The 25,824-nt window shown below is 46.0% G+C and overlaps 1 protein-coding gene across 1 annotated transcript in view; it reads left to right on the forward strand.

Annotated features, from left to right (window-relative positions):
* KIRREL3 (kirre like nephrin family adhesion molecule 3) overlaps positions 1–22,597 on the forward strand; it is a 415,785-nt gene extending 393,188 nt beyond the window's left edge. The window contains exons 16-17 of the mRNA XM_054998021.1: positions 17,889–17,975; positions 22,154–22,597. Of these exons, the coding sequence (XP_054853996.1) occupies positions 17,889–17,975; positions 22,154–22,597 (531 nt within the window). The remainder of the gene's footprint in view (positions 1–17,888; positions 17,976–22,153) is intronic.
* Positions 22,598–25,824: the final 3,227 nt, after the last annotated feature.

Raw genomic sequence — 25,824 nt, forward strand, 5'->3', positions numbered from 1 at the left:
CCACCTGTTTGGCTGGGCATCGGCTCTCCCGAGTGTTTTAGCAAAAGATTATCCACCCTTGCTCTGTGCAACATTTGAACCCCCAAAATTCTCTCTCTCTCTCTCTCTCTCTCTCTCTCTCTCTCTCTCTCTCTCTCTCTCTCTCTCTCTCTCTCTCTCTCTCTCTCTTTCTCTCTCTCTGGGATTCTCTCCTCCAGAAAGAGACACTAATGAAACTTTTCTTCCTCATTAGAAGCCCTTCCGCCTTTTCTTCCCATTGTTCGCAACACTAGGGACAGGCTCCTTTCTGTAGTAGCAAACCGTCCAGTCTCTGCATGCTCAATAAGAGCCTAATGAGAGACTCCGAATTCGTCAATGAGCTGACAGATCAAGTTAAAGAACCCAGCCTCACTAATGGGCAGCCATGATGAAGCCCTGGCAGGGATGCAGGCTGCACTGATGGCATGAAGGCAGCAAAACAACCGGCGGTGCGTATCCCAAGCAAAGTAATCTGGAGAGGTGGCAGGGTGGGAAGGAAGATAACAGGATACGAGCCACTTCTGTAGCTCCCAGTTTATAACTACATGTCAGTTCTTCTGTGGAGGTCCACCATCATCACACATCATTTGCTATCAAATCAGCATCTTTGGACATTACAAACAAGCGCACCACTGAGCCAGCTGCTCAATCATAGCCCTATTTGGCTGAAGCTTGCACAGCTCATTTGCCCAGCCTGTAAGTCAAATACAGCCTGAGCAACTCCCCTGTGAGCTGGTTGGAGAGGAGGCTGGGCAGGTAGCTCATGATCGGGGATGATTTCGGCTTTTTGCAAATCATGCATTCCAAAAAAACAGAATTTACCTTGTTTGCGATGCCTCCTTTCTCGCCTCATTATAATCACGTTGATGAGTTTTTATGATTCAAAGCTGGCAGGATTTCGAGTAGTTTTCTTTCCATATCGTGGTGGAATTCACCTATTTTAAATGCATGTGCTGTTTTTGCACCTGCACAGTCAACTATTTTAATCAGCCAACAGCGTGTATCGTGTTGGTGCATGCACAGAATTTACTGGAATAAAATCCATGTCCCAGGCAGCAGTGCAAGAATGCACAGGATATTTGCGTTCCAATTGAGAGCCCTTGACGTACATGCTCAGCTTTGGGAACAGGCACATGAAATGAACCAGGCTGGAATAGTTGAGAGAGAAGGACATGGCTTCTCATTAGCGTTGCCATTCTCCAGGTGGAGGCTGGAGTTCTCCCAGATTTACAACTGTTCTCCAGACTACAGAGATCAGTTCCTCTGTAGAAAATGGCATCTTCAGAGGGTGGACTCTGTGGTATCATATCCTTGCTGAACATCCCCAGGCAGTGCCCCCAAAACTCCAGGAATATTGCAGCCTGGAGTTGGCAACCAGGCTCCCCATCCAAGGCTTGATATCGTTAAGTGGAGTTGGCAGAAGCAGTTGCAAGAAAACAATGTATTACACACACGCAAAAGATTTGTGATACTATAGAAGAGCATTTGTAGTTCATTACCAACTGCTCTGCAACTGGGTGAATCATCTTGCAGTAGCTGGCAATGAATATTTTGAACCGTGAGAGCCACACCCAAACCTATGGGTTGGATCCAGCCAACTTCTTCACTCAAGTCTGTCCCACCTTCCCTCCGTACCACAGCCCCCATCCCACGTAACTTTTGTCTGTGCATGTCCCAAGATTCCCCAAGCAGTTTTGGGGATCAAAAGCGTGATTCCTTTTGTACCCACTAAAAAGCTAGTTATGTCCAACCCAATACCTGGAATGAGGACTTTGCAGCACTGGAACGGGAGTTTAGGCTTTGGCTAGGCCCTCAGTGGCAGCTTTCAAACAATAATGCTCTATTAGCCTGACTTCTGGTATGTGAACAAACCTCATGATGCCTGCCAATCGCAAATGCCCTATATCCTTCCAAGCATGAAAACAGCGCTGACACCTGAGCATCCGCAGGCTCAGGAAAATGACAAGGCAGTCCTGTCACTTCTTTTAGTTGGATTCGGGGCTTTTTTTCAGCAGGAACACGGTGGAACGGAGTTCCGGAACCTCTTGAAAATGGTCACATGGCTGGTGGCCCCACCCCCTGATCTCCAGACAGAGGGGAGTTTAGATTGCACGGAGGGCAATCTAAACTCCGAGGAGGGCAATCTAAACTCCCCTCTGTCTGGAGATCAGGGGGCGGGGCCACCAGCCATGTGATGATTTTCTCTGAGGCCAACACACTGAGTTCCACCACCTCTTTTCCCAGAAAAAAAGCCCTGGTTAGATTCACATCAGTCAAACGTGAAAATTGGCATGACATAATGGGTAATGTCAAAGCAAGGTCAGGGCAGGATTCCAAGTCCTGCTCAGCCTTGAAACATGCTAGGTGATCCTGGATCACAGGATCATGGTGAGGATAAAATAATGGAGGGTAGGTGTACTGCACTGAGCTCCTTGATGGAAAGAAAGGATACAAATGCAAGAAAAGAAGCCGCTAATCACTGCTTAAAACCCAAGTTACTTGGAGGCAGGTCCAGTCGGCTATTTGATCATGTTTACTGTGTCCTCTTATGGGGATCCTCCAGGGATCCGGGAGGGTTTTTTGCCATCTTCAAGGCATGGAGCAGGGATCACTTGGTTGTGAATTTCCTGCATTGTGCTTGGGGTTGGACTAGATGACCCTGGAGGTCCCTTCCAACTCTATGATTCTATGATTCTTTCTAAGCTGAAGTTGCTAACAGGCCTGGAGAACGTGTTCTTCCCTAAAGCAAAAGCTTAATGCATGAAAATGAGTTGAAGCTTTTCACGGCACGGAGGTGAATAACATCACCTTGGAAATAACATCCGGAAAATTGACTGGAGAAGAGTGAAGGCGGCATGATATAGTCCCATCTTGTCCGATCTCAGAAGCTAAGCAGCGACGGTACTTGAATGAGGGACCACAAAGGAAGACTATGCAGAGGAAGAGACTGGCAAACCTCTTCTCACTTTCCTTGAAATCCCCTTGTTCGGGTCACTATAAGTCAATCGACGGCACTTTAAACACACAAAGGACTGGATATCTTTTCTCCAAGCAGTGAGCAACCCTAATTTCATCACAATCCTACAAAAAGTTGGCAGCAGAGTGATAAAAATAATCAGGAAGGCCACACAGCGAGCAGCTGTACCCAAATTACTGACCCCTCCCCATTCTCACCCATCCTCACCACCACCACCCCCGCAAAAAGAACCCCTTGGTCCAAAATATTTTGCCTCCTCTCTTCCCTCGCTAGCTGCTTTCAAGCTGAATCTCATTATGCCACATATTTCCTGATCACATTTCTAACCTCTCTGTGTCCCTTTGAATTATCTCCCTGCCCTCTCTGATGTTCACAACACCTCGCCATTTACTATCAGCTGCGAATACGATTAGCATGCCGAGTCCTCTCGCGCCCAGATCATATAATGCAGATGTTAAATAGGAGCAGACATAACATCAGCCGCCACGGCAGCGCCCCATTAGATGACACATCCCTGGCACTGAATGCATTACTGAACATCGTTACCCTTTCTGTGTGTCCTTCACACACTTCGCAGTCTGTGAGGCAGGAGGCTGGCTTCCAAGCCAGCCTGAATTACCTCCGCCAGGTTTCATGAGGTGCCATCAAAGTGGTTTACTGAGATCTAAAAGTATTGGAGCAACTGCACTCTCTCCCTCCCCCTTTTCAACCACTAATTTTGTAATTCCATCAGAAAAAACAATCAGGTTTGTTCAGTGCAATTTGCTCCTTCGAACACTGCGGGCTGCCTGTTGCTAATGTTTTCCGTGTCCCCTAGGAAACTTCTCTTAATGTTTCCCACCACAGAGGTCCTATTGGATAAACACTGCCAGAATCTCCTTCTGAACGACGATATCACATGCTTGTGGTTCGCTGGAGCAGGGCTCTGCGGCTTTTCCTAATTAATAGTTAGCACACCTCGAAGCTCGCTTATTCATCGGGTTGCCTGCCCGAGATGTAGGTCACAGTTTTTTTCAAAGTCTTTCTCTCTCCTTACTTTATTTATATATAAAGCACTGAAATGCACTCAAATTGCACCAGCGAGGTCCCTGACCCCTAAAGAACCAGTTCCAGTCAAAGCCAGCCAACATAAAATCCAATGGAGGTGGGGGGCACAATTTAAAAGCCACTGCCTGAAAAAAATGTAAACGCCAATCCAATAGACCAATGCGAAAGCCAAGAATCAGCCAGGATAATTGCTCAGTTCAAGGGGCAACCCTAATCGGGTCCACTTGGAAGTCGATTGAGTGGGGCTTATTCCCGGTGGGGCTAACTCTCAGGAAACTGATTTTAGGATTACAGACTTAAGCGAGGAAAAGATGGAATCATTGCAGGATCAATCACAGCAGAATTTAATAATAATAATAACAACAACAACATTCGATTTATATAATACCCTTCAGGACAACTTAATGCCCACTCAGAATGGTTTACAAAGTGTATCACTATTATCCCCACAACAACAATCACCCTGTGAGGTGGGTGGGGCTGAGAGAGCTCCTAGAAGCTGTGACAGACCCAAGGTCACCCAGCTGGCTTCAAGGGGAGGGGTGCGGAATCAAACCCGGCTCTCCAGATTATTGTCCTGCGCTCTTAACCACTACACCAAACTGGGTCAACAGGTGCAGAGGATCCTTTTTCAGTGTCCGTGGCGAGCTCAGCAAGGATGTGGCAAGTGTTCTGTAGCTGAATGCTGACAAAGGTCAGTGTCTAATTGGGGCATAGGCTGAGAGGCATCATAAGCTCAGTAATCAGTTAGAATCCAGATGTTTTGCTGTGGCATGCTGCTGATAAAGAAGGTGCTGTGGGGTGGTTGAAGTTACTGTAGCAAGGAATGAGTTACAAAGCCACAGTTCTGTAGCACAGTGGTTAAGTGGTTCAGCTGTGAATCAGCACTCTGCTGGTTCAAATCCCACTACTGTAGGAGGCCTCAGTAGGAGGCCTTGTGTAAGCCACTCGTCTCAGCCCCAGCTCCTCAACTGTATTGTGGGATAATAATAACACTAACTTCTTCACTGCTCTAGGTGAGGCACTAATGTGTCTAGAAGAGCAGTAGATAAGCACAGTTATGATGATGGTGGTGGTGGTGCCGCACAATCATTCTCACATTGCTGCTAACTTCCAATGGTTTAGATCTACATTATCTTTTGGGCTCACTCAAGGCACTTCCATCAGTGGAACAGACTGTTCCTGCCTCCTCCTCCTCCCCCCCTGCAGTCCAGTGATCTCCCCAAAATCTGCTTCTGGGGGAGAGGGGGCCTTTGGGAATAGCAATCAGGGGACTGCAGCAGGAAGAGAGAGTTGGTGGAAATTGCCCAACTTTCCGTTAGCAGAAAATTTAGTCTAGATCCAGCTCTTTGTGTGGAAGTCTGAAAGAGTTCCCTACAATCCCTATCTAGAAGCATGGGGAATGAAAGCAATTTGTGCATTGAAAGCAGAGATGGGCACGAAATGGGAAAAAATGAAATGAGTGTTTCATGTTTTGTCGCATTCCACGAATCACTAACTTTCACAAAATTGTCCCATTTCACGAAATGATTCATTAGTTTGGTGATTCATCAGAACCCAGAGCACTTCAGTGGCCCCCTTCATACCCAGAGATGCCAAACTTGCAGGGAAACTTTAGCAGGCTCTCCTCCACCCACCTTCACCCAACAAGCCAGCAAGAACAAATGCTCTAAATAAGAATATAAGCAAAGTAAATTAAAGGGCGGGGGGAGGTAGGCCTCAGTCAAGCTAGACCCCAAAGCCAGGCAATGCCCTGAGACTGGGGTTAGGTGGGGTGGAGGAAAGAAGGCACCCTCACCCAACGACCTTCCCAGCAAGGCCAAGAGCTGAAAATAAGAAAGAGGCTTTTCAGTCTCTTTTAAAGCAGCAGCAAATCTAGCCAAAAGCTCCCAATTCCACTTTCTCACACCAAATCCCAGCAACAGGTCCTCCCTCCCCCTCTGTCTACTGGAACTGAAAAGCACGAGGCAGAGAGCTGTGCCTTATGTAAGAAATGCTCACATAGAGCAGAACAGGAAGTCTCTGGTTGGCAGACAGACCTGCCTAACAGGGTTTGGAGGGATGAGATTGCTGTTCCCATGGCTACAGAAGGCCCATCTCCTCAGTTGCCTAGGAGTTAACCACCCTGCTCCTTGTTGTATAGGGCAGAATTGAAGGTCTCCAGTTGGCAGGGAAAGCTGCCTATCAAGGTTATGTGGGCTAAGATTGGGGTTTCCAATGGCAACAAAAGGTCTGCAGACATTCCGGGCCTATGTTGCCTAGGGAATCAATGGATCAGCGCCAGTCTGCCTGGCATCATGAATTGAATGAATCGGCCCAAAAAGTAGTGAATTTCATGAAAACTGCAGCCCCACGAAACACGAATCGGCCCGATTCATCACGAAATTTTATTCATATTTCAATTTGTGCCCATGTACAATTGAAAGCAGGTGGCTTGCAGGACTCAAGTGCCACAAAGGGGAACATCTCTGCAACCTGAAGATAATTCTCATGGAAGCACCCCAGTGTGTTTAAAATGGACTACACTGACCAGCTCATCCTTTGACCTGTAGCCATGCACTGGCCCTGAAGTGGCAATGGCACAACAGCCTGGCTGGGCACTGGTACATCAGCAGAAGTGACTTCCAGATGCATGCTTGCTATGTGACCACCAGATGAAAGATTACAACAACAACAAAGGAGGAGGAGGAGGAGCAGGCCCTCTAGGAACCTTATATAAAAAGTTTGAAAACAAAAAAAAATATCCTAAACAATGAATATAAAAATACTGTATGTATTCTAACCATCTACCATTATACATAATCAGTGTGCAATTACCTGGATCGTTATACAGAAAGTGTATTAATCATAACCAATTGCATATCAGGATGCAAAAGTAATACAGTTCTGGAATATTGATGAGCATTTAACACGATGGCTCTTGTTTACTGATATGCAGTTGTTTATGATTCCTATGCTTTTTGTATACTTTAATGTAATTGCATGTTGATCATTTAGATATAATGGCAGCTTGTTAGAATATATATAGTATTTTTGGTATATTCATTGTTTAAGATGCTATCCTGGTTCAGAGACTGGATGAGAGGCAGAGTGTGGCCCAGGTAGGAGAAACCATCAGAGATCCAACAACATCAGCACAAGAGCATACAGCAACTACTTCATAGTAACCAAGCCTATTGTGCTGCTCTGCACAAGTCTAGGAAAAGGTGCAGATTTTAACTTGCAAAGGATCTAGGCGTTCATTGATAAAAGAACAAGTTGCTAGACTTCATGGCTATAAAGATGTAATGTTTGCAAAGACAAGACTCACTGGAAAAGACAATAATGTTAGGAAAAGTTGAAGGCTGTAGGAAAAGAGCAAGAGCCAGCAAGACTGACTCAAACTTTAATGAGTTTGACTCAATAAAGGAAACTACAGCCTTCAGTTTGCAAAATCTGGGCAACGCTGTTATGATAGGAGGTTTTGGAGGTTGTTAATTCATCAGGTCACTGTAAATTGGAAGCGACTTGACAGCACATAATATACATTTGTAATATTATCTGCAGTGCTACATAGAATGTTCTTTTACCCACAAGATGCAAAAAAGTGGGCGGGGGGAGTCACATACCTCATTGATCCTAACAGTTCTTGGGACTCAACGTTAGAGCACTGACCTTTGGAAAAGTCCTGTTGCTCATCTTCAGCACATGGCGAGCATGCAAAACATGTACCTGCACACTGCACATCCTGCAATCACACCCATCCCTCTGTATTATTTGCCATTCCACCTTCCTTTTTCTTTTGTTTTCCTTGTCAAAGACTTAAAAGAAAGCGCACACACAGTTCAAGACCTCATTGATTTTAAAACGGTAATTAATTTCATCCTTTGCCACCATTGCCAGTGAGCTTACAGTACTTAGACTCGCTCTCTGCTATTGTTGTGTGGGCGAAGTGAATTAGCTCCATTTGTTTTCCCTGTTGGCATCATCCATCTCACCATGAGCTGCCAGATCTTGATATCACCTTGGAAGGGACTGATGCATGTTGCTAGTCCAGCTCCACTCCAGGGGAAAGCGGTACCCTTCCAACCAAGAGGGCTCTTTATTTGATTATGTTCTGCCCATCTACCAAGGAGGTCAGAAGGACATACATGCCTTCCCTCATCTGTCCTCACAACAACCCTGTGAGATAGATTAAACAGAGAGTGAATGACGGGCCCCACTTTTGTGAAGGCAGCCAGTCCTAGTCTGAGCAGGTAAATTACCTGGACCTTAATCTCACATGCCTATCAACACAGCTGCCATGGGTGGGAGCTGCAAAGATCCATATTGGGGGGGGGGCCTAGAATGAAAATTGCATATTGTAGCTGGGGCAAATGTCCCAAGTTTTGTAGCAGGCTGCCCACCCACTATTGCAGATCCATGGGGCAGGGGGAGTGACTTGTTATGCAATTCCACCAAGAAGTTATGAAGTCGAGCCATGCTGTTGTACTGTTTAGCCAATTTCACAGAATGGGATAGAATGCCGAAGGGCAAAGCAACTGAATGGGGAATTATAACAAATACAAACCACCCTGTAGAATAATAAGCCGGTCAGGTATTTGAGTGGGAACTGTGCTGAGCATGAGCTGGAATGGAAGGATGAACAGATTCCTAACCCTTTTTTTAAAAAAAAAAATCATGTCTGCAGTTGGCCATTGGTTTGGGCAGGATTCTTTTAGCGCCTGGCTGTCTGAGCCTATGACTCTCTCATGACCACCCTAACTGATCCTGCCTGTCTGTAATTGTCTTTTTCTCTGCCCTGCTTTGTTGGTATTATATAAAATTTAAAGCAGTTGGGCACAATTCGAATCCTGTTGCCGTCCTGGGACTTGTACCCTAACCCAAGCACCGTCACATAGCCCTGTTAGCACAGCTAGGCAGCACATTAAAAATGAAGTGTTAAGGGGCATGCATTTTTAATCAGCCATAAAATGTGCGATCATGGATGCTTGATTGGCAGACTGGCAATTGCAAACCTGCAGTCCATGAATAACTTGATCTCTTTCCCTGACGCAGTGGAAAGGTGGTGCTTGAGTGCTACATGTAGGTGCGCTGAGACAGGACCCACAAGATCGGTGGCTGTGCTCAGGGGTCATTTTGTAGAAAAAAAGCTGGAGGAACTCATTAGCATAACTCATTCGCATAACTCATTAGCATATGCCATGCCTCTTGCCATCACTGGAAGTGTGTCATTAGTATAACTGATTTGCATATGCCACACCCCCTGACATCACCTATTCTGGCTGTTTGAGACCCAATCCTGGCCATTCAGGGCTGAAATTAGGCCCAAAATGGCAAAAAGGGGCTGAAAATGGCTGAAAAGGGGCCCAAAATGGTCAGGATTGGGCCACTGCTGAGTGGGAGACTGATCCACCACCCATCAGAGGCCCGATCCGGGCTATTTTGGCCCCAATTTATGCAGAAATGGGCCCCAAATGGCTGAGAGTCAGGTGGGCGGGGCCACCTGACATATGACCTCTTGGGGGAACTGCTAGAACTGTGTTCCTGTGCATTCCTCCTCGAAATGAGCCCTGCCTGTGCTACACCTGTCATGTTTGTGGCGTCATTTTTGCTGCCGATAGTGCAAGCCATTCGGATGTTTGTACACAGAGATATGTTTTTGTTGCATGCTGAAGTGAGAAATCTGGTGTGGTTTTGAAGATGGCACTAATGTAATGTAAGAGCCAGTTCATGTATCTGAGCTTTTGTTGTGAAGGAGGCCTTGAGGCTTTCAAATAAGCAAGACATTCTCCAGAGATCAGGGTACATCACAATACCAGCTGCGGAAGCAAGCCAAGCTTGAGCTCTCAAGATTCCACTCAGGGTGGCTGAGCCAAAGATACAAAACACAACAGATTACAGGCAGTATTCTAGCCAAGGCAGCAAGAACACTTCTCAGAGCTGTTTGCCAGGATATTCAGTGCGTGTACATGGGGCTGTTTCTCCCGTCTCGCACATACAGACATACTTGGGATCAGGGCTTTTTTTCAGGGGGAACGCGGGAGAATGGAGTTCCAGAACCTCTTGAAAATGGTCACATGGCTGGTGGCCCCGCCCCCTGATCTCCAGACAGAGGGGAGCTTAGATTGCCCTCCACGCTGCCGAGTGGCACGGAGGGTAATCTAAACTCCCCTCTGTCTGGAGATCAGGGGGCAGGGCCACCAGCCATGTGACCATTTTCTCCGAGGGCAACCCACTGAGTTCCACCACCTCTTTTCCCAGAAAAAAAGCCCTGCTTGGGATAATGCAATACTTGTAGATCTTGCATGGATAAGTGTAAAGGAAAGGGAAATTCTTGCTGCTATTTCTCCAAAGATTAAAGCCAGGCTGCCTGCAGCCTGTCGTTGCATTCTTACCAACAATTATCATGGATTAATCTGGAGAAAAATCTAGCTGAACCAGAATAAAAACAAACAAACTAGGAAGGGGATCGTTTGAATGAATGTAATATTAGTGGGCTCTCATCTGGATAGCCCAGGCAAGTCTGATCTTATCAGATCTCAGAAGTTAAGCAGGGTCAGCCTTGGTTAGTACTTGGATGGGAGACCTCCAAGGAAGAGCAGGTTTCCCATGCAGAGGTAGACGATCTCTGTTAATCTCTTGCCCTGAAAACCCCAGCAGGAGTTGCCATAAGTCAGCTACGTCTTCATGGGACTTTCCAGCACCACCAATATTAGGGGGGAAGTTCCCAGTAGAGGGTCTGTGGCTGAGTGATTGATCATCTGCGTTGCATGCAGGCAGGGGTGGTCTTAGCCACAGGGCATCAAAGGCAGGTGACTTGGGCCCCAGGATGTGGGGGGGACAACCCCCCACAGCCCCCACGCCCTGATGAAGGGGGAAAGAAGATGAACAGCATGTAAGCTCCCACTGCCACCTGCACCCAGTCCCTCCGGCTCTCAGACAGCCAGCTCAAGACCGCTGGAGCTTGGGTGACAGCTAGGTGCACATGCCTTCTCCAGGGCTCAGGCGGCACCCAGCTTGGCGGTGGCAGCAACGTGCATGTAACTTGCACGGATCAAGGGCCACCACTTGCTTGAGTCTGGGATGGCCCGAGGGAGGAGGCAGTGATTCTGGGGTCCCATCGTGAACTTCCACTAAGACTTCCCCTGCATGCAGGAGGACCCACATTCAACCCCCAGCATCTCCAGTTAAAAGGATGATGTAATAGGTGATGCGAAAGACTCAGAGACCCTGGAGAGCTCATGCTGGAGAACACGGCGCTGACCTCGACGGACCAAAGGTTTTGGCTCAGGATACGGCAGTTCAAACCCCATCTCGGATACAAATTTATCGAGAGACTCGTGGCATCAGTGCCCACCCCCCCCCCAGCCTAAACCAACAATAATCCTTGGCATTTAACACAGTACTTTCTAACAGCAATCCAGTAAGGTAGGGTCAGTACTCTTCTCTGCATATTACAGGTAAAGAATTGATGGCGACCACCTAGAGAGTTTGCAGAAGAAAGGGCTTCCTCATTCACAGCTTGGCCTCTTTCTCTGTACAGTCTAGGGACACCCTTACCCTGCACCACCCTTACTCTCTACAAACTAGGGACAATAATATCAGCAGATGGTTGTAAGCTTGATTGGGCTCATGACGCAAACTGTTATTTACGTTCCCCCCAAAATGCCAGCACCCGATTCTTTCTCAATGAAGTTTCCAATGGCGTGCAAGAAAAAATATGTTTGCACAGCCGTTGTGCTTTCCACTACCTACTCGGGCCTTGATGCCGCTGATAGCAATTCATTACTCTGGGAAACGATTAAATAAACAACAGAGACCTTTGGGAACAGGAAAGCAGCAGGAAGAGCTTTAAAACACAACTGTCCCCCCATTGGCTGCAGTGTTTAAGCCACTCAGGGTGGTTCTCTGGCACGATCCACACCCTGTCCTGGCCAACAATGTTTGCTGGCAACCACCAGAGCCAGAGAGAATTAGTTGCTGTTGCTGTCCTCCCCCTTCCCTCCCGAATCTGGACATGCCCTTGAATTCAACAGCCTTGGCAATAAGTTAATGGCAGCCTCTCAACTTTAACAGGTCTACGGGTAGCTTTATCACCCACCATCTGTGTTGACAGCGGAATGGCCCAAGCACAAAAGCATATTGGAAACTTAGGCCATATGGTGGCCCGAAAGCCAGCGCCAAAGCCTGGGAAAGACATTTCATTATACGCAAAGTAGGTACCTAATAAGCAAACACGTACCTCACCTGTCCAGCCAACGGGCAAAATATCGTCCCAGGGCTGCAGAAACTGCCTGCTGCCATGTTTCCTACTGGGGTCATTTCAACACCCGGCAACCCCTCTTTGTTAAAAACTCTACCGCATTGCCAAGCCAAACAACAGATATTATTAGCAGCTCTTAAACAGAGATTACAAAGGAAGGCAGCCGCATGGCTCGATTGCCTGAGGGGGTCCACATTTTGTTTTAGGTTGGATTGCATATACCTCCTCAGATGAAGACTAGTTATCTCGTACATTTTAATGCTGCCTTTATTTTGAGAAGTGCAGGGTTCTGGACAAAGTTCGCCCCATGGGAAATTGGGAACCATCCCCAAACTGGTGAAATATTTGGAGGACCATGTCTGGTGTGAGACAAAGTAACACAAATGCTTAGTAGACATGATAGGGGAATAACCTGACAACATTCCCTTACGACATTCAGAGACAGAGCTTCAGTTCCGGGCTCTGAGGGAAACAATTCAAGCTCACAACCCTGTTAGATTTTAATAAAAATGGAAATAGTTGCCACAGACAAATGTAGTAAGAAGAATATAATGGAATGGATCCCAAGGCTCCATCTGACAGCTCCTTCCAAGCCAGTTTTGTGGTATGAATCTGGTCTACTGGCTTTCTTTGACTATACAATATGGCTGACTTAACTTCATAGGATACCTCAGTACAGCTCGTTTGATTTTTTCTCCTTTTGTATACAACAATGTGGAACAGAGCTAGTCTCTCTCCCACCCATTTTCTTCATTTTATGTGCCGTCAAAAACCCTATTAATTATAAGAATCAAATTACTTTTTGTCTACATTCTCTGTATTGACACGTTTAAATTAAAAGCCTCCTCATTAAAATCCTGTTTAGGAGATACACTTACACACTTCGTGCTGTTTGAAATTCCTTCCAGTAGCTAAACGCAATCCATATTTCCTGTGCATTTCTTGCTCTACATTTTGCTCCCATTTTGCATGGAAATAGCTTGGCCCAAGTCAACTCCATTCATAATACTTTAAGAATGCAACTGGTAGGAATCCTCTGTTGACGTCTGGGTACAACGGGAATAAAAATGCAAGTCTCTCTTAGGATCATGATAACGTTTTTGCTAAGCCAAGGACTACCTTAAATACATACCCATTAAAGTTCTAACTCTGCACTTTCTTTAACACATTCCCCTCTGCACCCCGTGGCATGAACGAACTCCTTTTCTAAATACTTCTCTCAACAGTCCTTCCTCTTCTCCTGATGCCTCAATATTCCCTTTCTCATGCCCTATAATGCACACACTGCACAACTACAAAATCAACACCCCATCTCTGTTACCTTCCTGGTTTTGCTCTTTCCTATTCAACAGTTTTCTGTGCCCATTTTTAAGAATGCAGTTGGTACCCTGCTGAATCAAACCAGTAGCCTATTAAGTCCCGCATCCTGTCTCACACAGCAGACAAATAGTCGCCCTGGAGAGCCAACGAACTTGGCGTATAGGTCAAGGCCTTTCCTTCCAGTAGCCTCCTCCTCCTGGTATCCAAAGGTGTATTGCCTCTGTATGTGGAGGCTCCCTTATTTATTTCTTTAGATATTTATAACCTGCATTTCTCCCCAATGGGGACAGAAAGCAGCCTGCCCCAACATTAATCCCCTACTCTATTTTGTCCTCATAACAACTCCTCCTCTGTGGGGTAGCAGTAGAAAAGAGCAAGAGTGCAGTAGCACCTATAAAACTAACATAATTTGTGGTAGGGTATGAGCTTTCGTGAGCTACAGCTCAGTTCTTCACCTATAAGACTAATTTTGTTAGTCTATAAAACTAACACGGCTACCCACCTTGGTCTATCTACCCTAAATCCATTTTCAAATTGCAGAGCCTCAAACCACCGGGGTAGCAGGTAGCTGAGGCATGTAAGTTGACAGTAAGATGTTCTTTTCTATCCAGTGGATAGTTTAAAAAAAAATTCCAAACCACCTATTTATTACAGAAATTTGAGGGGCAGGTTTACAGAAGGTGGGGAGTTCACTCAACGGTATCTCCAAGAAAGAAAACGAAATGAATCTCCAGCTGTTAATTGATGAAGTGAGATCGTATTGAACTAAGCCGCAGTGTAAACTTTAATAAAGGTCACCCTAATGAATGGCTTAATTCTAGAATTATAAATTAACTCATGTGGTTTTTGCTTTGTGAACAACTGTGCTTTTCTGGATCTAAGCAGCCCCCTTTGCACTCACACCACCGAGATGGGTTCGTGTGACTGCACTGCCACCTGCTGACTATCATGAGTCATTGCAACTTCAGGACTGCCGCAGATATATTTGCTGCTTCTATATTTGACCAGTCTCTGTACCATGCATCTGACGAAGAGAACTTGATTCTCGAAAGCTTATGCTACAATAAAATTGGTTAGTCTTAAAGGTGCTACTGGACTCTTTTTGATTTTGCCACAGATATGAACTCTTTCCTCTACGAAGATCCATAGGGAGAGGAGGGAAGAAGAGTTTATTACCTTCCAACGTTTCACAGATGAAATTAAGAACGGATGTGAAACACAACTGATCTCTTTGGAGGAATCACTGTCTCAGCCCACCCTTAAAAGACGAGGCAGGCAGCTTAATGGGATCCCAGTTATATGGAGGATGTGTATATGCTGTCAGGTCACAGTCCACTTATGGCCACCCCAGCAAGGGGCTTTCCAGGCAAGTGGGAAGCAGAGGAGGATTGCCAGTGCCTTCCTCTGCCGAGTCTTCCTTGGTGGCCATCCATCCAAGTACAGACTCTGCTTAGCTTCTGAGATGCAGCTATACCATGCCTTTCTTCCTCTAAGTTATATAGCAAACCACAATTATCCTCCAATATGCGATTCACAGTTCAAATAATGTTTTCATTGGTTGCAGCATGTGAAATGGCAGGGCGTGCTCTGCTCTGCATACAACCTGTTTGCATATAGTGGATGCAGAAAGTCTATCCCGGCCCTATTGCTGTTCGGAGATTTAAATTCCAAGTGACTACAGTCAAGGAGATCCTGGTTGGAAACTTCTACTCAGGTGTAAAGCTCCCTGGGTGACTTTGGGCCCAGCCATTCTCTCTCAGTCTAAACTACCCCACAGGGTTGTTATGAAGGTAAAATGGAGAGCGGAGACCATGTGTGCAGTCCTGAGCTCCCTGCATCTCCCAGACAATCTAACCCCGCAGAATTGTTGGAACGTGTCTTTTTTCACTGCCCTTTTTATAAGAAACTGCGAGACACGATTATTTCTCCCCTTCTCAATAGATCAACAGTTTATGCAGATAAGACCTGCTTGGAGAAACTCTTAAGAGATGAAAACAAGGTCATATACAGAGACCTATTGCTCCCTCCCTTTAGTATGATATTAACAATATTAATGATTTTTAACATGTATGTTAAATTTTATGATTTATTATATCCAGGGCTTTTTTTCTGGGAAAAGAGGTGGTGGAACTCAGTGGATTGTCCTCAGAGAAAATGGTCACATGGCTAGTGACCCCGCCCCCTGATCTCCAGACAGAAGAGTTTAGATTGCAATCTCAACTCCCCTCTGCCTGGAGATCGGGGGCGGGGCCACCAGCCATGTGACCATTTTCAAGAGGTTCCGGAACTCCGTTCCACCGCGTTCCAGCTGAAAAAAAGCTCATATATACTGGAATTTGGGACTGTTGTAACTTTTGTTGATGGTTCTTAATAGTCATTGACTGTAAACAAATAAACAAAAAAACTAGCAGTGCCTGTGGTTGCCATGGAACCCACTGATGGGTTTCCTGGTACCCACTTGTCCCTCAAAAAATTAAGCATGGCTTTCCTCTGGCTCACTAGATCAGGAAGCAAAAGACCTCCGGAGACCTCTGAATGAAATGCACATGGGAAACTGCAACCCCCAGCATAGAAGCATGCTTGGCTTAGAAGAACTTCCCACTGTTTTGTAATTCTCCACAGCCCCAGCTCCCATGGCAGCCATTTTATGATGGCACCCACTACCCTCTCTCAAAATCCCAAAAGTTCCCCCAATGCCAACAGAGTTGGAGAGCCCTATTCAAATCACTATACATTGCTGGAATTTCTCCTAGCATTTGAGCTTCAAATGTGGCAGGAAAATGACAAGATTGGGCAACACCCCTTTCTGAAGGCTAAATAAAACAAAACCTTCAGGCCCTCATGGTCTACAAGCTACTCCTCACCGGAATGGGTTTGGTAAAAGCACAGGCACTATTTGCTTAGCAGCACGTTACTCTTACTTTATGTGGATTCTAAATTTCTTTACTCTGTGCCTTTAGCATGAATGGTTAAGCATACGCTATACATGGATAGGCAGTCCTGTGAGAGTCAATATTCTCCAATCTAACGTGTGTGTGTTTTCCCCCCCGTCTTGAATGTAATACTTTGTGACACATGTATTTACCTTGGTAAATCAATTGATGTTACTGGCGTGTGTGTGTTTTTCCCAAGCACAACTGAGGTGCCTTAATTTATTGCATTAAATAGCTGCATCAAAGGCTTTCAGAAAGATCAACAGACGTTGCTGTAGGGAAGGATTTCTACCACCATTTGCCAAGCTTTTTTAAAAAGAAAAAAGTGAAGCAAGTCAAACAACAATCAAGCCCCGCATTGTAGATTTAGGATTGTGATTACGCCCAGCATTCAGTGGCAGTAATTTCAACCGAAGCCCCAAACTGCAGCAGCAAAGAGAAACCAGGAACACTGGAGAGAGTAGATCAATATCTGAGATGACAAAAAAGGCAACTGAGAAACTGGCTGATAATTATTCCGATCTCGTGCCATCCCACCTTCCTGAAAGAAGGGTAATTAAAGCCATATTCTAATTAATATGTACTTTGCCCCCAATCAGAAGCATCCTTCGCTGCAAAACTAATGAGGCTGTGAGAATGGGCTCTTCCTTGTGCATTCATTGGCCTCAGAATCAAATTAAATGAAAGCAATCTTTATTTTTTTAAAAAAAAAATGCTAAACTAAAGCTGTCCTGATAGTTGGAGGAAAACACACACACTCTCCTCCCCAGTTGCACGTGAGTATCGGTGACTGTCTGCAAGATCTCACATACTACACAATCCTGTGTGTTAATTCACAACTGCATCCTCTAAGGGAAAGCGTGTTTCAGAGGGTTGATTTTCAACAGGATGCTCAGATGGGTGCTGAAACGCTTTCTCCTCATTTGCTGTTTATAGCTCCCCTTTCCCCACTCTTTCCATGAGAGGCAGACCTCCACTTGGCAAAAACACCTGACATCCAGAGCATATTGTGTCCAGACAGAGGTGCAGAAGAAAAGCAGGGGTCCGGCAGAAGAGTTAAGCCGTCCCACTGCTTTGTCCATGAAATTCTGTCCCCTCTCTAAAGCTTTCTCTGCAGCCACTTTGGATCTGGTGGGGGGTGCACGGCAAAGGAAAGGGGCACTTGGAGCAGCTCACTCGCTTGAGCTCCCCCCACAAGGATTTCCAGAGGTCAGGCTGTGTATTTGCAGCCACAGGTAGCAAGAGAAAGCCAAGGGCTCAGATTCACTCCACTGGCGGATGTCTCAACACAGTCTGCTAATCTTTGCAATGTGGCTTCAGATTCACCATCTGCTTTTCTCGTTGGCAGATGGACAGGAGTGAGTTCCAGCAGGATTCGGTCCTCAAGCAGCTGGAGGTGCTCAAGGAGGAAGAGAAGGAGTTCCAGAATTTGAAGGTATTGGCTGTACAAGAGGCATCTGCACTCGTACAGATGGTGAAACTACCCTGGGGTTAATTCTCCCCCTTGGATAGCTTGGCTCTTTGCAGCTGCCAAGAGTTAAGGAGGATTTTGCAAATCGTAAGCCAGTTAAGCCAGAATGCTTGGGCTTAAGCCAGTAGAAAGCCACCGAAATCCTTTGATGAAAGACAGAGGCTGCTTCTCCCGATCTGTATGAAAAACACACGTTTGCTACTGCAGTGTTGGTTCGTTGATACATTTGAAAGAGGACTAGTGAAATTTAGGTCGATTCACACAACCAAATCAACATGTTCAGAACTTGGGTAGAGCAGGACCGTGGTAGCATGGCCATGTGATTGCGTCCTCACCTGCCTGGCTCAGAGCTCAGCTCATGTTTACTGCAGTCCTCTGGTATGTTGAGCAGTTTCAAGGACCTGGTGAAGCAATCTGATAAACACCGCCTGGCCATGAAGCCCCATTCGCAACGATGCTTCAGCTTTAAATCTGAGTTCTGTAGTTTTGCTGGTTTGAAGGTCACAGCTGAAAACCACATCACCACTTGCTCATTTCTACCATAGGGACCCATTAAGACACACCTGAGCTGCGTAATTCACACAGGTCGCTTCCATATGTCCTTAAAGACACAGCCTGCTAACGGAACTTTGGCGGCTTATTTCACTCGTTACATACATCATCGCTTCCCACGCGCAAACAGGTCGTCACGATCCCAGGTTTTGAGCATTTTTTGTGAAACTTGTTTTGTTCCGTTTTAATTTTTGATGCCACTTTTTTCGCACGATTATCTAACGTATCAATACATCTGGAGGCTTTTTTGCATTTTTGAAGTGCCCTCCCACAAATCTCCAACCCCTCCTCTTGCCATTACCCCTCCCACACAAGTGTCTTGCTCCTCGTATGCGCGATCGTAAAAGTCCTTCCCCCCCACTTCTTTCTTTTTTTTTTTACTTTTTAAGACGGTCCTTGCACTATTACAGTGCAGTGCCTCATTGGATCACTCAGCAATCAGACTATCAGTCTAGGAACAACATTGGGAACAGAATGTCCCAATGCACACATGCGCATACACACACACCACACACACATGGAAGCCAACTGGGGAGAGCAGCATTTCCAAAAGCCAGATCTCTCCTTTGAAACATAAAGTCCTTTATCTTCAAGCTTAGACCTTGCCACGTTGGCATCCTCCTGGATGAAAGGAATTGCAAGTCAATCACCTGCCTCGTCTTTTCAAATGGAATTCATCTACTGAAACGAAGTGACATTAAAGGGGTGTGTGTGTGTCTGATTCTCCATTTCTTTCCAGTGGGAGACAGAAGGCAAGAGAATTCGATTAATTAATTACCAGGACGAGGTGCCATTTTAGCTGAGCCGTTTCCATAGCAACAGTGGCACCATCTTCACATCTGGTAGGGTGAGGCTGCCCCGTCAAGTCACCGCAACTGGGTTAAAGGTCTGCCCATTGAAGAGAAACGGGGCTCCATAAAGGAGAATGGAGGAGCATAATTGGAAAGAGTAGGACCGCTTTCAACAGGGGGGACAGGCTAATCAGGACCTGGGGCTGATGGGCTTATTATGCCATTGAGAGACACAGGTGAGGAAGATCAAAGCCCTGCTTAAGGACAGCTGTGGTTCTTTGGGGTCTTGAAAAGGATGGAAGCCAGTGCAGAGACGGAGAAATGATTTGCAAACCCTTGTGGTTATGGAAGAAAACTTAAATGCCATGATTTGCATTTTCTGTCTCCCAAGTGGTTGAAAATTCTGTACTGTTTTCACAAACTCGGGAAGACGAAAGGACGGAAAGCACGTGATCACTTTTGAAAGTTAAGAACCTGTTTATTTACAAACATATGACCTAAGCAGGCATTACAATGATGCGCAAGGAAAGAGACTAGTGGAGTCAGATGCATAGCAACATTTAGGCTGCTTCCTCACATCCCGAAGTGGCACTTTCCAGACCTTGTTGCATGCACCGTTTTCCATGCCTCTCTTGCAAATGGATATGAATAATCTGTCTGTTACCTGCAACAGCCAACCACCCTTTTAGTCCAATCCCCTCCTCCAAATCAATAACCGGGCTTTTTTTTTTTTTTGCATGACAAAACAGCAGACCGTATAACAGTGTAAGAAATAAGGCAATACGTGAGAAGATTTAAAGGTGGGAGTGCAAAACTCTTCCCAGTACACAGTTCCCTCTACATGAGTAGTGTTTTCACAAAGATCCATTCGGGCTCCCCATTACTTCACTCTAGATACCCAGATTCTGAGAAAACACAACCTGTATGTTTAGAGAACAATGGAAGATTGATTTATGCCTTTGTTGTACATAGATCAAGATGGGTAGCCAAGCCATGTTAGTCTGTCTGTAGCAGTAGAAAAGAGCAAGAGTCCAGTAGCACCTATAAGACTTACAAAATCTGTGGCACAAGCTTTCATGAGTCACAGTTCACTTCTTCAGATACCCTTTGTTATACATGTGCATGATCTGTTTCTGCCTTTCAGCTAATGTAAAAAAAAAAATCTCCTAATGTTTTGACTGGGTGGGAGGGCTGAAGCATTCATTCTGGCCTGTCTGTCCTACTAACTTGACCTTGAAAAATGCTATTCACCTTGTCAAGGAAACTGGAAAGGGGGGGGTCATATTCCCTATATTAAACTAGGGAGGTGGGGGGAGAGACTGTTGTCTATTACCAAACTATGGAAGTAGGCAGGCAGAGTGTGAAAGGCAAAAGACATTTTCCAGAAATAAATGCTATTCTAAAATGAAAATCAGAAGGTTACACGGTATTCAAAAAGGCAGAAAGTGGAAAACTATTAAAACCTGGGAAAAGGTAACAAAATAGAAAGAGAAAATGCAAACATTCCTATACTGGCTGGTGCCAGATAAAAACCCAGGCCGGTTGCCAGTTCCCCTTATCCTCCTGGCAGGAGGTGGGACCCAGCACTCACCTTTTGCGCATGCTCCTGGCACTGACATGCGCTTTGCATCAGGAGAATTCTTAAAAATTCTTAAATAATTTCGATCCGTTTGGGGCCCAAATCAGCCTGGCATGAAGTGCGGGGGCACTCCCATGATCTGCACAATGATGTCACTCCTGGAAGTGACATCACTGTGCCAGGAGCATGCCCAGGGAGTCTTTCCCCCCCGTGCCTTTTCCCCTTGCTGGTCGAGTCAGTAGTGGTGGGAGACAGAGGCTGGGAGAGGGATCCCCTGTCCCCACCAGGGGACTGGCAACCCTAGTTCTATTCATTATAGGCCTCGCTTAATTATAGGCCTAGCCCTTTGTCTGAGACCATTTCCAAGATGGCTTCAGCCATACAGGCTACTCTTGCCTGGAGAAGAAGCAAAAAGTGTTGCCTTGTTGGATGAAAGACAAGCTTTTGGCACCTGCATTTTCATCCCCAACTTCCTAGCTACCTGAAAGCTTCTTTCAAAACCACTGGTTTTTTCTCTTGTATGAAGTAAGTGACTCTTTACATAATAAAGGAATTAGCCAAACAGCAAATGAGGTTATAAAAACAAGGGGTAAACACAGAAAGATTACTTTGGAAAGTTAGCGCCTGGAAAACAGTTGAGTCATTACTTTGGATAGAGAAGGGCAAAACAGAGACTTACTGGCATCTTAAAGATTTATTGGGTTACTTGTTGGCTACTTTCATACATCACTCTGGACAGGAAGAGGAGGAACTTCCTTCAGACCTCTTTAACATTTAGGAAGACATGTCAACCAACAGGGAATTCTTTGTTGAGCTTGGCTGGAGATCTCCAGGAATTACACCTGATCTCCAGCCAACAGAGATCAGTTCTCCTGGAGAAAATGGCTGCTTTGGAGGGTGGACTCTCTGGCATTATACCCAGCTGAGGCCCCTCCCTTCTCCAAACCCCACCCTCTTCAGGCTCCACCCCCCAAAATCTCCAGGAATTTCCCAACCCAGAACTGGCAGCCCGTGGCACATTAAACAAAAAACAATTCCGCATTCACATATTGGTACAAGTTTGGTTTAAATGAGCTGTTTGGGGGCAGGGAGAGATGAGAAAGCCATAGCCTGGACCCAAAATGGAGTTTGGATTGCCCACACCTGATTTTAGCCAAGAAAAAAAGCCTGGCATCCCCAACCACTTGCCTAAACTGCCCCTCTTTTATCATTCTTTCCAGGATCCCACCAACGGGTACTACAGTGTGAACACCTTCAAGGACCACCATTCCACTCCCACCATCTCCCTCTCAGGCTGCCAGCCGGACCTGAGACCTGCCAACAAACAGCGCGTGCCGACGGGCATGTCCTTCACTAACATCTACACCACCCTGAGCGGGCAGAACCGCCTCTACGACTACAGCCAACGTTTCGTCTTGGGCATGGGGAGCAGCTCCATCGAGCTGTGCGAGCGGGAATTCCAGCGGGGTTCTATGAGCGACAGCAGCTCCTTCCTGGACACGCAGTGCGACAGCAGCGTCAGCAGCAGCGGCAAGCAGGACGGCTACGTACAGTTCGACAAGGCTAGCAAAGCCTCGGCCTCCTCGTCCCACCATTCACAGTCCTCCTCCCAAAACTCAGACCCCACCCGGCCCCTGCAGAGGAGAATGCAGACCCATGTGTGAAAAGGATGGAACGTGACTGAGAACGGAGGAGCTGGGGAGGGAAAACAGGAGGGGGGAAGAACAGACCGACCAACGGAGGGTCGGGCACCCCTTGGCCTGTAGCCTGACTCTGCCAGCAGCTGAAGTCGGCACCTTCTAGGTGGGGGTGGAGGTTGTGCTGTGGTTTTCTTTGCAGTCTAGTGTTTTTTCATTCCTCAAAGCACTTTTTTTGTCCTTCTCTAGTTTTAAAAACACTACAGCCCAGGCAAGGTGAAGGGAATAGAACAAGCTTGTGTTTCACTGACAAAACTCTCTGAGCAAGAGACGGATCCCTCCTTTTCCTCCCGGTTCTGTCATCCCATGCCCCCACCCTCGCCATTTAAAACAGGTGGGGAGAAGGAAGAAGAAGCAGAAGAGAAGTGAATCTACGGCAGCTGAACCCAAACTAATTTTAAGCACAACGTTGGTTTCCTTCCTGTAGCAGACTGGACTTAGGGCAAAGGGCCAAAGAGAGGCCGAGATGGACAACTTTGTTAGGAACTCTAGGTTGAAGCAGATAACATCCTCACACACTTCACTGGTTACTTTCCCATAATGTGATAACGGCCTTTTCTTTCACAGAAAGTCTAAGCCTTCCACAGGTTCTAAACTAAAGTCCATAGGAGTACCGATTTCCTAGTGGGACGCGAGAAAAACCATCTCAAACAAGACGACCCGCCTGTTGTGAGAGAGCACGTGGTCTTCCTGTAATTTTGTATTCCTAGTCCCGCTGGCGAGTAGCTCCCCTGCTTCCACTTCTTGGGGAGATGCGCACACATTACCTTTTCCTCAAGATCACTGCCCGATTCCTCCTTCATCAGTCGCTCCATGAAGGAGGGATGGCCAATACTCCCAACGCCTTTCCTCTCCCTTCCCACTTTGTGACACCACTTCCTGAATAAGGACGTTTTGGAGATGGTGCACCTTTGAGCTATTACGTTGGCCAACCAACTGCCCTTCTTGGCACTTAGCCCCCTTTGGCAAACCTGCCATGGCAAGGTGCATTTCCTCAAGCAATCTTGTGGGGTGGGGTGGGGGCTTAATTTAAGGAAGTTCCGTGGGGAGAGGCGACAGTCATTGATGTACACCGGCTGCTAAATTCTGGTCTTTTTCGTTTCTCTTTTGTTTGGTGTTTAGTGTTCCTAATATTGCAGTGTGTCTTTGGATTTAAAAAAAAAAAAGAGTTGAGAACTTTTAAGAAGTGTATCAGCAGAACACAGATGCCAGGGACGCTCTGGTTCGGATTGGTCATAGAGGAACTGTTGGTGGCTGGAGGACTGAATTCGTCACCTGCGCAATGTATGACAATCACAAGGAAGACCCTCCCAAAGAGGGTGATGCTGAGTGAATCGGAGCATTTTCTTAACTGCTGCTTGTGTATTTCCTGCCCCCCTTCCTCTTCCCCCACCCCAATAGCACAACTGGGAGATAAATACAGGAGTTGTTACAAGCGCCTTTGCCGTGGGCTTCATTCAAAAGCGTATCAAATAAAAATGTATCCATTCCAAGAGCAGAATTACATAAAACTTAACGAGACAAATGACATGGCCACATGGTTACCTTCCCTCACCGCCAGTTCTGTGTTTAGCACGTTAAATGCCAGAAGCACCCCCCCTCCCCAAGGTGGCAGCTGCTTTTGGCAATCCTATCTATCCTTATTTCTTTACTTCGATTATATCCTGCCTTTCTCCCAAATGGGCACCCAAAGCAGCTTTTATCATTCTTTTTTATTCTGTCAACAACTCTGCAATGTAGATTAGGATAAGAGAGTGAGATTGGCCCAAGGTCAGGCTTCCATGGCAAACTGGAGATTCGAACCTGGGTCTCCCAGATCCTAGTTTGATGGTGTAACCACTACACCATGGTGGCTCCACAACCCAGTTATTCACACAGACTTTCTTGCTTCCATCGGTCCTCCAGTAGTTAAGATCAGCCAGGCAGTGGGTGGGGGTCCAGAACAGGCTGAAGTGACATTTGCGGGGTCAGGTCCACATTGAATATCTGGCCTTCTTCCTAGCTGCCATTAACAGAGCTATATTTGACTATTTTTTATATACTTCAAATCCGTCTTTCCTCCAAGAGGATCAAGCTTGAATTCTAAGAAGCAAGAACAAAGTTGCAGTAGAGGAAGACAACTTCGCAGCATCCCCATCCTGTTCCCCCAATATTGTGCTCTTGTGGATCAATGGACCTCAAGGACCAGTGGGGGGGGGGCATAGCCAGAGCTGGAGACCGGCAGAGATCGGACTTCCTGTCAGCAGAACAGCAAATTAGAATGGAAGAGCCCTGCTGGATCAGACCAGCAGACCGTCTTGTCCAGCACCGTGTTCCACACACTGGACAAACAGTTGCCCCGGAGGGTCAACAGCAGGGCACAGAGGCCTTCCGCTTCACTGCCTCTCAGCACTGGTATTTTTTTCTAGTACTTTATTGTTTTATTAATAAGAGTAAAAGCCCAATAAAAAGGGCAGAGAGAAAAAAGAAAGGGAGGAAAAGCAGAAAAAGAGAAAGAAGAACAAAAAATTTTGAAAACCAAAGAAAAATAATACATATTTCATTTTCCATTTTTCTCTGCAACACCTAACATATCTTTACAAACCATGTAGTTATAGTTCTGATACCTCAAGAACTTACCTTTTCATTAATGCCCTCCTTCTATTTGTTTTTCCCAAATGTATCTTCTTAGAAATCAAATCTGCAAATCATCAATTTGTTTTTTCGTCTTATGCAGAAAGTCAATAAGTGGACTGGGGCCGTTTCCACACTATGTACCTGCATCCGGAACGTCGCGAAAAAACCATGGAAGATAACGTCTTCTCACGCGAGTTTTGTGCAACATCGTGCAAAACTCACGCAAGAAGACGCTGTCTTCCGTGGTTTTTTCATGACATTCCGCAGCATTCCGGATAAAGGTAAGTAGTGTGGAAACGGCCAATGTTTTATCTCTGACCAGAGCTGTAAATCTAGCCAGCTCCACCAACTCCATCATCTTCACAATCCAGTCATTCATTGAAGGCAATGTTGTACTTTTCCATTTTTGCACATATAAAAGCCAAGCCGCCATTATCATATATAGAAATAAGATACCATGTTTATTTGCCAGAAGTCTTCTATACTCATGGCCATTACTGCCTCCACTGGCAATGAATCCCACAATTTAATTACTCATTGAGTAAAGAAATATTTCCTGTTGTCTGCCATAAAGTTCT

Source organism: Eublepharis macularius, chromosome 14, assembly GCF_028583425.1.
Source record: "Eublepharis macularius isolate TG4126 chromosome 14, MPM_Emac_v1.0, whole genome shotgun sequence".
Lineage (NCBI taxonomy): Eukaryota > Metazoa > Chordata > Lepidosauria > Squamata > Eublepharidae > Eublepharis > Eublepharis macularius.